This window comes from Oryx dammah, unplaced genomic scaffold, assembly GCF_014754425.2.
Source record: "Oryx dammah isolate SB20612 unplaced genomic scaffold, SCBI_Odam_1.1 HiC_scaffold_10, whole genome shotgun sequence".
Lineage (NCBI taxonomy): Eukaryota > Metazoa > Chordata > Mammalia > Artiodactyla > Bovidae > Oryx > Oryx dammah.
The window spans coordinates 22250678-22265523 of NW_024070194.1; the positions used below are offsets into that span (position 1 = coordinate 22250678).

At 50.8% G+C, this 14846-nt stretch overlaps 1 protein-coding gene across 2 annotated transcripts; it reads right to left on the reverse strand.

Moving 5' to 3' along the window:
* Positions 1-5533: 5533 nt before the first annotated feature.
* REM1 (RRAD and GEM like GTPase 1) lies at positions 5534-14147 on the reverse strand. Of its 2 annotated transcripts, none has more exons than XM_040247611.1 (5): positions 14029-14147; positions 12616-12989; positions 11453-11535; positions 7584-7785; positions 5534-6147 (listed from the first exon to the last, which is right to left on the reverse strand). In XM_040247611.1, the coding sequence occupies exons 2-5, from the start codon at positions 12953-12955 to the stop codon at positions 5876-5878; spliced, it is 897 nt and encodes a 298-aa protein (XP_040103545.1). In that variant the 5' UTR covers positions 12956-12989; positions 14029-14147; the 3' UTR covers positions 5534-5875. The 2 variants fall into 2 exon arrangements, with proteins under 2 accessions (XP_040103545.1, XP_040103544.1); XM_040247610.1 differs by having other exon boundaries at positions 14023-14110.
* Positions 14148-14846: the final 699 nt, after the last annotated feature.

Here is a 14846-nt window from a genome sequence, read left to right on the forward strand (position 1 = left end):
TGGAGTAGTTTGCCTTGCCCTCCTCTAGGAGATCTTCCAAACCCAGGTCTCCCACATTGCAGGCAGATTCTTTACTGTCTGAGCCATCAGGGAAGCCCAAGAATACTGGAGTGGGTAGCCTATCCTTTTGCCAAGGGATCTTCCAGACCCAGGACTCAAACCCAGGTCTCCAGCATTGCAGGCAGATCCTTTACTGTCTGAGCTACCAGGGAAGCCCAATAACTGGGATCTTAATCCAACCCCAATTACTCAGACTTCTGAAGATTACTGCTGAGGGAGGGGGATAATTCTGAGGCAAGACTTACATCGGTCAGTAGGGAATAGGGTTTTCCGAAAGGTGAATGGAGATTTCCTCAGGATAGGCTTGAAATAGCTGGTGCTTTTGGAGAGAAGCATGGGCTTGAAAAAGGAAGGCAAGCTCAGACTCTGGGGACAGTGTCCTGTGCCCCTGATATCCCACTAGGAAGGAACCCCTTTACCTTAGGGCCTTCTCTGTGTATTCATTAGAACAAGACTGAGTTTGTGTGCTGGGGGAGAGGAAAAACCTAGCCACAGTCTTCCTACAGCCTCCACTTTATCCTGCCATGGGTTGGCTGCCCGCCCCCCTCAAATGTCCATGTCCTAGTCTTTGGAACCTGTGAATATGTTACACAGCAGAAGGAAATTGAGATCACAGATGGAATTTCAGGTTGCTTATCATCTGACTTCAAACTAGGAAGATTATTCAGGATTGTTGGGGTGGGCTCAGGGTAATCACAAAGGTGGAAGTGTGAGGCAGAAGAGAAAACCAGAGAGATGGCAGCATGAGATGGACTTGGCTCCATGATGCTGGCTTTGAAGATGGAGCAAGGGGTCACGAGCCAAGGAAAGCAGATGACTTCTAGCAGCTGAGAAAGGCAAGGAAACAAACTCTTCTCTAGAACCTCCAGAAAGTAATGCAGCACTGCAGACACCTTGGTTTTAGCCCAGCAAGACTCAAGTTGGACTTTTATGGAACTGTAATAGGGCTTCCCAGTTAGCTCAGCTGGTGAAGAATCCTTCGGCAATGCAGAATGGGTTCGATCCCTAGGTTGGGAAAATCCCTTGGAGGAGGGGATGGCAACCCACTTCAGTATTCTTGCCTGGAGAATTCCCATGGACAGAGGAGTCTGGCTGGCTATAGTCCATGGGATCACCGAGTCGGACACGGCTGAGCAACTAAACATCCACATAAGATAATAAGTTTGTGCTGTTTTAAGCCATTAAGTTTGTGGTAATTTGTTACAGCACCAACAGGTAACAGAAGCACCAGGCCACCGGGAGAGGCCACGTATAGGTGAGACTCTACTTTACTGCCAGGATCAACCTCCTCCAACGTGAATGATTCCAGCTCCAGACGTGTGAGATCATTCTAGTCACTCCGGTCTTTGTGAGTTTTCCAGCTGAGGTCTCAGAGAAGAGCCGTACCCACTTTGCTCTGCCCAAATTCCTGACTCACAAAATCTATGAGTATAATAAAACGATTGTTTTTATGCCACTAACATTTGGGTGGTTTGTTATGCAGCATAGAAGCTAGAAGAGCGATCCATCTTAGCCTTGAACTTGAATCAGGTGGAATTGGGGAAAATGACACACACTGCTGAACCCAGAGCTCTCATCCCATCGTTAATATTATTTTTCACTAAATCCTGAGCTGAACAGAAGGAAACAGGGCCGAAATTGAAACTGAACTTGTATATTTCTTCAAGCTGTTCCACTAGAATATTCAAATATTCTTGAGACAGAATTCTGAGAAAGAATTCTATCCTAACCCCTTCACTCCATATATTTTGATTTGCCTAAGGTTACCCAGTCATGGCACAGCTGAGAGATTCTTAATCTTTAAAAGTATTGAAAAAAAAAAAAACAACACAGCAGCCAGTTGTGTCTTAACCCTCCTTAACTTCCTTCAGAGCACACACTCTTGTCAAAGTTTGAATAAAGGAAGGATCGAACTGTGCCTGTGAGATCCCACCATCCAAAAATGAGGGAGTTCCAGCCTGAACCTGATTCCTTCCTTGGGGGTCCCTGAGTGGAAGCTCCATGCCCTTGGCTGAGAAGCTGGAACTTTCCATCCAGGCCAGGATCAAATACGGGTCCTCAGTATTTGAGCAGCCAGGCTGGGGTGTGTTGGGATCCAGGTGGCCTTCATCTCATCTGAATCAGGCCAGAGCAGTTTGTGGCCCTCCCCTAAAGCAAAAGGAGGGGTGGAGACTCTGAGGAGACTTGGGGCCCCTGGGGAGACATTCATCTTTCCAGAGCTTTATCACTTTTTCCATAACAGTACCCTCCCTTCAAGGTGGAAAGTCCCAGCTGGCGGCTAAGGATACTCTCAATGTGCTTTTGTTCTTCATCCTGCTCCTAGCCAAGGCAGCAGGGTGCTGGGCAGACACCAGCTGCGCTGAACTTTCTGCACCATCGAACAGCACCATACAGATGGCCTCTCACAGCATGGGACTAGACTGCCTTGATTCCATCTTGGCTCTGCTATTTGCTAACTGTTCAACCTTGGCAGGGTTTGAACCTCTCTCTGCTATAGTTTCTCTATCTGAAAACTGGAGAAACTATGATATGACCCGTTTTGAGGATTTAATATATGAAAAGCACTTAGCACAGTACCTGATACATGATAAGAGTGAAGGAACTGTTTTCTGTTATTATTACGTAACCTTGGGCAATTCTCCTTTCTCTGGGCCTCCATTTCCCCATATGTACAATGAAGATGGCAGTTCCTACCTGCCTCTTGACAACTTATCTGGTTGTGAATCCTGACTACCCTTTCTTGCTATGTGGCTTTGGACAAATTTCTTCAGTTCTCTTAGCCTCAGTGTGCTCATCTGTTATGTTACTTAATGATAACTATTAAGTAGATGGTGATGATGAAATGAGAAAATGTGTACCAAATATGGAACATGGGGCCTACCACATAGAAAGAGCTAAAACAAAGTTAGCTTTGGGGTCTTTTTTTTTGGTTTGTTTTTATGTCTGAGAAAGAACTTTCTAAACTGTCATAGGCCATGTCCCTGGGAGGAATATTGTGGGTTTCTGGCATGTTTTCCCAGCCATGCCTTATTCACAGACTCTTAGAATCCGAGAGATTGGGATTGGAAGGGCCCCTTTACAGATTGGTTAATAAATCGATTCAGCAAATATTTACTACTATGAGTAGTAATCTCCTGTGATGACACAGGTTTTTTCCCGAAGGTTTTAGATATGATAGTAAGAACCAGCATTTACTGAATCTTCCTAGACACAGGAACTGTGTCTTCACACATCTTAAGTCATTTAATCCTCCCATCAATCCTAAGGGAAGGAGCTGGCAAGGATCTCATTTTTTGGATGGGAAAACTAAGGCACAGAGAGATGGAGGAGGGCAGGGGTTGAACACCAAACCCCTGGTTTAGGGCCCGTGCCCTCCACCACTGTGTTGTCTTGCTGTGTTGGCTGCATACCCAACCTTGTATGCAGTCTGCAACTGTTTCTTTCATTTTTCCCTCCACTTCCTCCCCCTAATCCTGGTCTCAACAATTTTTCTCCACAATCTAAGTAGCTTCCTCTTGCTTTCTGGCCCTCAGTGTCCCCATCTGTGAATTGAGAGAATAGGATTATTTTCATGACCACCCTGATTTTTAGTGCCTTATCAGTTTGTAATTATTTTAAACTTATACTTGCTTTCTAGTGCATTCCAGGGAGTAACACCCTAGTCCTTCTGTTCACCACTGTCTCCCTAGAATCTGGCACTCTGCCCTGTACTTAGTAGGCCCTCAATTAATAACTGTGGATGAAGAAAAGAAGGAATTGCAGTGACTGGCCCCAGGTTTTCCCAAACCAGCTCCTGTGCTCTCTCCCCGGCCCCTCTTCTTTTCTCAGTCTGTGGGGCCTCCTCCTTCCCTCCCTCCTTCCCACCTCCCAGGGCCGGCTTGGGCCCTCCATCCGGCCTGCATTTTTCCGGGTTTGATATCATTTTTTCCACTCTCCCGCCTGCTGCCGGCTGCCTTTGCCAACTTTCCACAAGGATAGCCCCTCCTCCATGACCACAGGCCTCCAGAGACTGCTTGGGGTGGGGGAAGACCCTCCTCCTTTTCCCTTCCCCAGGCTGAGGTTGGGACAGGAAAGTTTGCCATCACTGCCCACCAGCAAGATTGGGGTGGGGGCAGGTCATAGCTGGAGGACATGGTGGCTCGCCTCCCTGTGCTTTGGTGTCCTGGCAGCAGGGACTTGGCCCACGTGTGGGGCTGAGGCATCTGAGCAGGCAGCTGGACGGGGGCAGGGGTGTCAGGCATCAGGGACACAATGGTCCAAACCGTTTGCATCTTGTTCTCCTCTCAAAGTAGTGTGACACCACTTCCCCTTAGGCTGGAAACTCCTGACCTGACCCCAAAGGCCCATCCCCAGCCAGACTGGATGCCTCATTCCCTCCTACTTCTCACACAGACGTAGGAGAAGGCTGGGCTCTGGGGCCTGGTCCTTACTCTCACTGGCTGGGTGGCTCTGGGGCACTCACTTCCCCTCTCTGGGCTTCAATTTCCACAGCTGCAAAAATGAGTGAGTTGGATTACATTGCGGGTCCATCCTGCGGATTAACAGATTGAATTTCATGGAGTCCACTCACCCCCTTTATATTGTATGCAAAACTGTGTTTGAAAGTCTATTTCCCTGAGAGTCCATAGTTTTTGGTCACATTCTCCATGAGAACGGTGGGAGATATGAGGGACAAGGGAGCCTGGCGTGCTGCAGTCTATGGGGTCACAAAAAGTTGAACATGATTTAGTGACTGAACACCATCACCATCAAGAGAACTATGGACAAATTGGGCCCAGCCTTTAGTCTCACAAGCCTGGATTGAATTCTGGCAACTTCACTTACAGCAGCTGTGTGATCTGCAGCATAAGCCTTCACTGTTTGTTCCTCTGTTTTCTAACTAAACATGGGTTGTGAAGATTAATTGTTGTGACAGCTTAGAATCCAGTCAGCTCCCAACAAACACCAGTTATTATATTGCTAGGGTGCAGGCTAAAATTCCTTTCAGAGAATATTTTGTGGATTTAAACTAAAAAATGGATTAATGAGAAAATAGGAGGTTATCACACTGAACTGTGGGTGTTTGTGCTCTCCTATGTCTCCCTCAGAGTTGTGGGGCAGGGGCTGTGCCCAGCAGTTCCGGGAGCAGCCTGAATATACAATTTCTTCAGTGATCTTACTGACTAACCCTGACACGCAGAAAGTGAAAGTTAGTCGCTCAGTCCTGTCCAACTCGTTGGGTTACCACGGGTGGAAATCTCCAGGCAAGAAAACTGGAGTGAGTTGCCATTCCCCTCTCCAGGGGATCTTCCTGACCCAAGGATCGAACCGGAGTCTCCTGCATTGCAAGCAGATTCTGGGCCACCAGGGAAGCCCCTACCCTGACACCCAGGTCAGCAGGCTAACCCAGTCTACATCCCTGTGTACATGGGCAAGCAGGACATGGAGACACCTGGACAAGCCCCAAAGAAGAGGTCTGGGCACTCAGACAGGAGATCCTTTTGGTCTGGTTTATTGTGGGGGGCATTTCTGAGGGTTGGCCAGAGCCCAAGGACAAAAGAGTTTTTTGCCTTTTTTTAAATTTTTTTTTACAAAAAGACACCCACTGCATATAAAAACCAATTTAGGCTTTGGCCCCGTAGTCTGTCCATCACTTCCCTAGGGCAGAGAGGTCTGTGAAGCTGTGGCTAGGGTGATGCTCTGTCCCTTGGGGCAGCGGGCGGCCAAGACCCACGATACACACTCTAACCACCAAGACTCTGCCCCTCGGTGGTGCTAGTGGAGCCTAGAACGCACCCCAATGTCTCGTCACCCCTTGGAGGGCGGGTGGGCGGCCTCAGAGCACGGCCAGGTTGTGGCAGGACTTGGAGCGGGCCTTGAGAGCCCGGCGGCGTGCGCTACGGGCTGTCAAGCGAGCCAGGAAGCGTCGAGCACGTTGCCCTAGGCTCGCCCTTCGTCTGGGCGCAGGCGGCTCCCCGGCTGCGCAGTCCCGGCGGCGCAAGCGCAGTTGGCGCACCACGCCTTCGAAGAGCTCCGCTACGTTGTGCTGCAGCGTGGCTGACGTCTCGATGAACTTGCAGTCGAACACCACAGCGCAGGCGCGGCCCTCTGAGGGGGCGGGGTCAGATAAGCCGGGATAGAGCCACAACCGGAAAAAGGAGATAAAGGCAGTAGAAGGTGTGGTCAATTTCTACCAGGAAGCGCAGTTTTTCCTTTCCCCATACCTCGTGCTCCATGCCAGGGGACTCAGACATAAATCTGGCTTTGAGGAGTTAGTTCACAGGCTAGTGATTGATACTAGTGGTAGAAATGAGGCTGGGAAGGCAGGGGGGTTGGGAGCAGTTAGGTCCCACAGAAGAGCCTTGAATGCCAGGGAAGGAGTCTAATCTGTGCATCAGAATTATCTGGGGGAGCTTGTTAAAATGCAAGATTGCTGAGCCCAGCCACGGAGATTCTGATTCTGTAGGTGAGGCTTGGAACCTGCAATTTAACACAATCTCCCAGGGGGCATGTTGCAGAATTTTGGGATGTCTGGTTATAAAGCATATGGTCTTCCAGCTGCAGGATGCCACTGGACTGGATGTAGGGCCCTGGGATCTAGTCCTCAGTGGCTGGTGACCTTGTGGAACTGGCTTCCCTGCTCTGGGTCTCAGTTTCCATAGTTTTTAGATTTTGCCCTATGAGTAGGGCCATTTTAAGATCGGTATCTTGGGATTTTCCCAAGGTGACACAGGGAATTATGGCAGCATTTGCCCCCCAATCTGTCTAAAGTATAAACCTCATTCCCATCCTACTAGTTAGATCATCCCAGCCCTTCCTCAGCCAGTGTCTCAGTACCCTGAGAAAGACCTGTATCTGTTTCACCTGATACATCACTCATATTCTCCATCCCACTTTAAATACAATTTAAATATAACTTTAAACATTTTGGTTTGCAGTTGCTGGCTGACAAATATTATGTTTTGTAGACAAAGCTCTGTGAAATTTGAATTTATAATTTTCTAACTATTTTGGAGCCAATAATTGTCTTTTTCAGGTCTCAGATGTAAGTCCCTGAAAAGCTTATAGGCACTGGGCCTGTCATGCCTGGTGAATTGTGTCTCTGACTAAGGGCGCTGGGCCACATAGGGGAATTTTTAGGCAGAGAAGTGATAAAGTCCGCTCTAGTTCTGGAGAACTCTGGCAACTGGTGAGAAGAACCCATGGAATGGGGACAGAGAAGTGTAGGGGTTGGCCCAGGCTAAAGTGGAGATGCCAGGATGGGGCAGAGGCTGTGGGCATGGCAGGGGAAGGGAATGTGGGGTTAAGGGAAGTGGACTTGACAGGATTTGGGGACTGGTTAGAGGGAGTGAGAGAGGAGACAAAATGGTTTCTAGCTTTCAGGTTTAGGCAAATAGATGTGGGATGGAGGTGGCTGGGGGGATGGGGTGGGGTGGGATGGAGGTGTGGGGTGGAGCACGAGTTACTGAGAGGAAGAGCAACTGGAGGAGACACAGGGACAATGGGGCTGAGAGAAAGGCGGAGAAAGAGGGTGGAGGGCTCACCTTCCACGGAGACTTCTCGGCAGCGTGCCAGATCTGCCTTGTTGCCCACCAGGATGATGGGCACGTGGTCTGCCTGGTGTGTGCGCCGCAGCTGGATGCGGAGCTCAGAGGCACTCTCAAAGCTGCCCCTGTCTGCGATGGAGTACACGATGACGTAGGCACTGCCCACCTGTAGGCATGACTCCTGGCTCCAGCTTTCATCCTGCATGGCAGGGAATCAGAGGGTACTGAGGCCCTAGCTGAGAAAGGAAGGCTGGGATGGTCTAACGGGTGGGATGGGGCTAAGGTTTATACTTTGGACAGACTGGGGGGCAAATTCTGCCATAATTTCCTGAGTCACCTGGGGAAACCACCAATCCTCTCTAAGCTGCAGTTTCTCTGCTTGAAAAATCTGGCTAATGGCACTATTTTGCTCCATTCTCTCATTCACTGATTCCTTCTACAGGCGGGACAGAGGGGCTTCCCTGGTAGCTCAGCTGGTAAAGAATCTGCCTGCAATGCAGGAGACCCAGTTTGATTCCTGGGTCAGGAAGATCCGCTGGAGAAGGGATAGGCTACCCACTCCAGTATTCTTGGGATTCCCTGGTGGCTCAGATGGTAAAGAATCCGCCTGCAATGCGGGAGACCTGGGTTCGATCTCTCGGTTGAGAAGATCCCCTGGAGAAGGGAAAGGCTACCCACTCCAGTATTCTGGCCTGGAGAATTCCATGGACAGAGGAGCCTGGCTACAGTCCATGGGGTCACAAAGAGTAGGACACAACTGAGCGACTTTCACACACACATAGGCAGAACATTGGAGACAAAAGATCTATTTGGTTCCTGTTCCTTCTAAAGAGCATTCTGGCTTTGCCTGTTCAGCTCTTTTGTCTGGTTTGAGGAGGGTCTGGTCTTGCTGGACAGTTCTTTTGACCTTTTGCAGTCCAGAGTTAAGAGAGAAAGGAAGGGAGAGAAGTGAGGACAGAAGGCTGTCTTCCGGGGGGAGACTTTTTCTGGATAGTCTTGGAGAGTTGGAGGAGCAATGGTGGGTGTGAGGAAAGGGGGTGGGTGAGAGGCAAGGGGTATTTTAAAAAGTGACTGTGGGTCTTGACCATTCACTCATTCATTGCACATATTTATTTATGAAGGATTTGCTATGTGTTAGGATCACAAAAGCTGGTTGGTACATGGATTGGTAAGTAAGAACCCCTTGAGGGTTGATTAAAAATGTAGATTCAGAACCCCACTTTTATAAGCTCTATTTCATTAGGTCTGGGGTAAGACTTGAGACTCTGATTTTTAATACCCTCCAGGTGACCCTGATGGACAGCAAGGCTAAAGTACTACTGGTTGAGTCAACAGCCCTCCAAATTCTGTCAGATTTTGCCTCTCTGACATAAAAAAATATCATCTAGCCCAAGGATGGAGGGAATGGATGCTCTCTGACATTAAAAAAAAAAATCATCTAGCCCAAGGATGGAAAGAATGGATGCTTATTTCAATAAGGCTGCTGCTGCATGGACCGTCTTTGGGAAATGCCTTCACAGACACTGGCCAGGGAATCTACAGGGAAACCAAGGGTCAGACGAGAAGAAAACACTTTCTTAGGCCACACAACAGTTGGGCAATTCCTGCCACCTAGTCCAGTATTCTTCCTACTCTGTCTCCCAAATGAGACTCTCAGTCTGATCACTCTTCTTAAGTCCCTAGACTCTGCCCCATAGGATTCTCAACTGTATCCAAAAAGTGGACCCTCTCCAGACCCCAGTCTGTGAGCTCCATGAGGCCAGAGGACACGTCTGCTTTATTCACTCCTGGGTCTCCAGTGTCCTGGTCCATGGTATGTATCCACCAAGGTTTCTTTCTTTCTCCCTTCTTCCCTCCCTCTCTCACTCTTCCCCCTTTCCTTCCCTCCCTCTATTCTTTATTTAATAAATAGCTTGGGGTATGAATCAGTCACTGGATCCCCAAGGCTTTCCACTGGGGCAGAAGTATGTGGGACCCTAAAGGCTGCCGCCACCTGAATGACCCCAAGGGTGGCCATGTGCAGTGGGGCTACAGGGACCCAAGATCAGACCCTGGGGTGGGCCTTGCACACCTGGGCCTCCCCGTGCCTTGGTTGAGGTGTGGACCAACCAGTATTTCTTAATGAACAAGTCAAGGAGTAGAACCTTGGATGGAGGTTCAGAAGGTGATGCTCCCAGTGGGGATAGAAAGGGGCAGTCCTAGTGCATAAGAGTGCAAACTTGGATTTCCCTGGTGGTCCAGTGGTTAAGAATCCACCTGCTAATGCAGGGGACACAGGTTTGATCCCTAATCTGGGAAGATCCCACAGGCCGAAGGGCAGCTGAGCCTGTGTGCTGAAGCCCTTCATCTAGAGCCTGTGCTCCACAACAAGAGAAGCCACCACAATAAGGCCCACTCACTGCAGTGAAGAGTAGTCCCATTCGCTGTAACTAGAGAAAGCCATTGCACAGTCAGAACAAATAAATAAACAAATATTTTTAAAAAGAATGCAAACTTTGGGGTTTTATAGATCTGAGTTTGAATCCTACTTGCTATCTGAGAACTTTGGACATGTTACTTAACCTCTCTGAGCTTTTGATTTCCTCATCAATAGAATAAGAATCAGAAGTACAGTCACTCAAGTTTTTGTCTCGACCAAATATCATAATATATATGTCTAGTGCTTAGCACTTGGGGCTGACACTCAGGAAGAGGGTGCTCCATCAGTGTCAGCTGCTCTTAAGAGAATCATCATCATTCTTATGGTGTTCATTTGCACCTGGGTTTCCTTTTATGCTGATGAAAAGGAATTAGTCCCATAGCTCCTTCATCCCTAAATTTGGGCCTATCACTGGAGCTGTCAGCCATTCTTGTCAATGACCCAACACTGTCCCTCTAAAGCCCCACTCTGCGGACAGGGCCTCCCTGAGTGTTAGGGGAGGGGCCTACCCCTTAGAGAGATGGGATCCAGGTGATTTTTGGATCCTTCTCTTTGGTTAGTTGTATTTCTTCAGGGTTCTACAGTGTGCACACCTGTATAGCAAGAAGAAAAGAACTCTAACAAGTTAAAAAAAGCATGGGGACATGTCCTTGCCTGATGCTGTCTTCCTGCTTTGGAGTGGGCTAGCGAGGGACATCCTTGGTGTCCTTTTTTTCACTAGCTACCAAGTTATGATTAATAAGAATCATCTTTATTGCCAATTCTTCACTCATGTTCACCAATTTTTTCATGCTCCAAACTGTGCTTACCTCTGTGAAACAGCATAAGAATGTTTAAAAAAAAAACTAGCTGGTAAGGAAGACAGGAATGATCCACCCATTTATCAGGTGAGAAAATTGAAGCTCAGAGAGGGTAAGCCAATTGCAGAAAGCCTATATGTAAGACAAAGGAATGTTGTTGTGGGGGGTTGTTCCCTCCTCTGTGCAATGTGAGTGGGTGAAGTGGGATGAGGGTGCTCAGAAGTGGGATGAGGGTGAGCAGAAGGTTTGCAGGGGTAGAAGCACATCCTGGGATGCTATCAGGAGGGGATGAATAGCCTGGGAAAAGAGGGTCAGGCTCATTAGGTTCTTCTGGCTTCAGTTGGAAAGGCTGCTGAGGAGCTGTGGGTTTGGGTACCACCCACGGCTCCATGAGGAGTTGAGGATGGGCCCTGTCCTGTCCCTGCTCTGTGGTGTCCTATGAGAAGACAGGAGTTTGGTACTAGCCTCAGCACTGCTGCTGTGCTTAGTTGCTCAGTCATGTCGGACTCTGTGCAACCCCAGGGACTGTAGCCTGCCAGGCTCCTCTGTCCATGGGATTCTCCCAGGCAAGAATACTGGAGTGGGTTGCCATATCTTCAGATCTCCCTCAGCACCCCTACCCCCAAATCCTGCCTGCTGTGCCATACCAGCTTCTCAGCCTCCCAGGTGTCCATGACCAGCAGCGTGGTGTCCTCTCCATCCACTGTGAGTGTCCTCTCGTACACATCTTCTGCAAAAGAAGAAAGCCGGGTTTCAGGGAGGAGACGCAGGCCTGGGGAAGGGTGTAGCCCTTCCTAGCCCCTCTTTTGGGCCACATCGTGCCCTCCACTTCTCCTTGAAGTGTTCACTATACTTGTTTGACGTCTGTTCCTTCTGACGGGTCAACAAGCGCCAGGAGAGTCCTGGCTCCCCAGCTCCCAGCACAGTACCCAGCACACAGTTGGTGCTGAGAAAGCTTTTGTTGGTTGGTTTGACTGAACGGATGTGGAGCCGTGGGGTTAAAGTGGGGCTGGGAATTCTCCCAGTCCTGCTCTGTCCCTGGCTTAGCGTGTGCTTCAAGATCACGTCACCCTCTCTAGACCTCCGTCTCCCCATCTGTTGTACATACCGGTGTACATGTATAGACCTTTCATATAGGTTTTCACTCTGCGCGACCAAGGCTGGAGAAAGAGCCTGGTCAGAATATCTCCACCTCATCTCTGCCGTTTAGCCTCCCCTCCCCCTGCCCACTCCACACACACACTTATCCTGGGTCCTTTCCACCAGCCCTGAAGGGACCCATCTTCATTTCCTCTGTCCTGTCCCTGATCCCCATCATCCTGGGACCCCCAGCCCTCTCAGTTCACTGCACCTCTTGGGAATAGAGGAACCCAGGGCCCCAAACTTAGAATCTGGGAGTTTCCATTTTGGGCAGGATTTCAGTTTGGCTGCAGGTCATGGTGGACATGGACTGTGGGGCTGGTAGGGTCTGAGAATTGGGAGAAAGTCCACTGTTTCTTTATAACTGGGACTTGTGGAACTCAGAATTGTTTCCTTTATGACAGGAAAATGAAGCGTACACTTCTCGTCCGTGAGAAATTAGCAAACTTCTCAGCCGCTATTCAAGGAATTCTCCCTCCTATATATCTTTGTGCAGGTTATGCCCTGCACAGCTCTAGGGGGCCTCATTCACTTCAAAGCCTGGGTGAATGACGTCCCTTAGGATTGAGCAGGGCAGGAGCTGTACAAAGGTTCTTGGCAGCCGTATGTCCCAGATGACAGGGATTTGACTCCTTTGACCACAGCCCAGCCCAGCCCACAGGGTCCCTACCTCCCAGCTGTTCGTGGAGGTCCCTCTCTTGCTTCCCTGCAAAGAGACTGGCCAGACTGGTCTTCCCGACACCAGGATCTCCAAGCAGGACCACGCGATAGAGGGCCTCCCAAGAGCTTTCAGAGTCGCTGGATTCAGAGGACCAGCCGTTGGGGGCAGGTGAAGGTTGCCGGGTAGGGGCGTTGAGGGAGACTGACTGGCCCAGTCGGGGATGCTGGGACTGTGTAGAAGGTGCTGTGCCCAGAAGGCCAGGCTGGAGGCCCCGGGCGGACAGGGGCAGTGGAGTGCTGGCTCGGCGACGCAGGGGGGTCTTTGCTTCTTGCTGAGTATTTAGGGTCATCCTTGGGAAGGGCGGTTTCCTTCCTTCCTTTCTTCTGCAAGAAGTGGGAACCAGGTGAGGTGCTCTGAGCCTCTTCTGCAGAGTCCTGATGAACTGCTGCTGAGGCTTCCTCCAGAGCCCTTTCTTGTTCAGATGGGAGGAGGCGGCACCTCAGATCCTCCAGATGGGGGCTTTCTGGCTTCAGGCCCAGAGTGAACTTGGGTCAGGCCAGGAGGGGTGAGCGTGCGTGAACACACACATGCATACACGCCCAGAGGTCACTTTCTATGCTTTAAGGAAGACCCACTCCCCTCAGACACACAGGCAGAAGGGCAGCAGGGAGACAGGATGTCCACACAAGCATGCACCCAGAGCTGGCCCCCTGCATTCAGAACAGGAGACTCATGTTCATGAAAGACACCTGAATTGCCCCTCCTCCGCTTCCCCACGGTTGGATTGGGGTTGGAGAGTACAAGGAGGGTTGAGAGCCTCTTGGCTGGGGGCGGGGGTGGGGTGGGGAGTTCACTTCTGCTGCATCCCAGGAGAGCTGAGGAAGAGGACCGGGAGGACAAATCCTTACTGCCAAAGGCTGGGGGTCGGGGTGTGGGGGTTTCCCTCCGGCTGAAACCCGAGAGCCCTGGTGCCATGGGAACAGCGTGTCCGGCCCGCCCCCTCCGTGAAAAATTCAGGAGCGACTGGCACGACGGCCTCCAGCTGCTGTAGGAGGGCGGGGCTCAGAGGCAGCCAGACCCCAGGTCTGGTGACAAGAAGGGGTCCCGGAGGCGAGAGGGGTGGGTGGAGAGGAGACCCACAGAGCCCAGGATGGCATAGCATTCCCAGAGTCCGAGCTTCCCCAGTCCCGAGGGTCCTGGGTGCGAGTCCCTAGATCCCTGGAGGGTTCCCAGGCTATCTAGCTCTCCCGACCCCAGACCCGGGGACCTTCACCCGGGGGGGCGGGTTCGAGGGCCCCCTCCTCCTCTCAGCTTGCGCGACAGAACCCTTCCGCCCTCCCCCACCACCCCCCCGAAAACAGACGTCTAAGAAAACTCCGCTCCAACTCGACTAAGTTGGTGGCGGGCTGCGTGGGCCTTTACCTTGGAGTGGGGAGGGATCCAGGGGCCTCGGCGGCCGCAGCTGCCGGGTGCTCCAGGCTGTACCACTGCCTCGCCGCGCAGCCCCTCGGCCGGGTCCCGCCCAGCCGTCCGGGCCGGGGAGGAGCCGCGACCCCGCCCCGTCCAGCCCCGCCCCATTAGGGCAGCCCCGGGGTCTCCGCCCCAAGGCTTTTGCTGCTGAATGAGTTTTTGCAGAACTCTGCTGACCCATCGCTTTAAGTTCTTTGCCAGGGAGGGGGGAATAAGAGAGTGGAAGGACACAGGTCCCAGATTCCTGATCCTGGATCCGCTTTGCATCCATATGTATCCACTCCAGCAATGGGGCGACCAACTCTTTATTGTTGTTCAGTTGTTAAGTCGTGCGGGACTCTTTGCGACCTCATGGACTGTAGCGTGCCAGGCCCCCCTGTCCTTCACTATCTCCCAGAGTTTGCTCAAATTCATGTCCAGTCTGATGATGCTATCTAACCAGCTCATACTCTGCCTCCCCCTTCTCCTTTTGCGTTCAGTCTTTTCCAGCATCAGAGTCTTTTTCCTATGAATCCACTCTTCATATCAGGTGACCAAAGTATTGGAGCTTCAGCTTCAGCATCAGTCCTTCCAGTGAGTAATCAGGGTTGATTTCCTTTAGGACTGACTGTTTGATCTCCTTGCAGTCCAAAGGACTCTCATGAGTCTTCTCCAGGGCTTCCCTGAAGACTCAGTAGTAAAGCATCTGCCTGCCAAGGCAGGAGGCTCGGGTTTGATCCCTGATCTGGGAAGATCCCACATGGTGTGGAGCAGCTAAGCCCATGCACCAT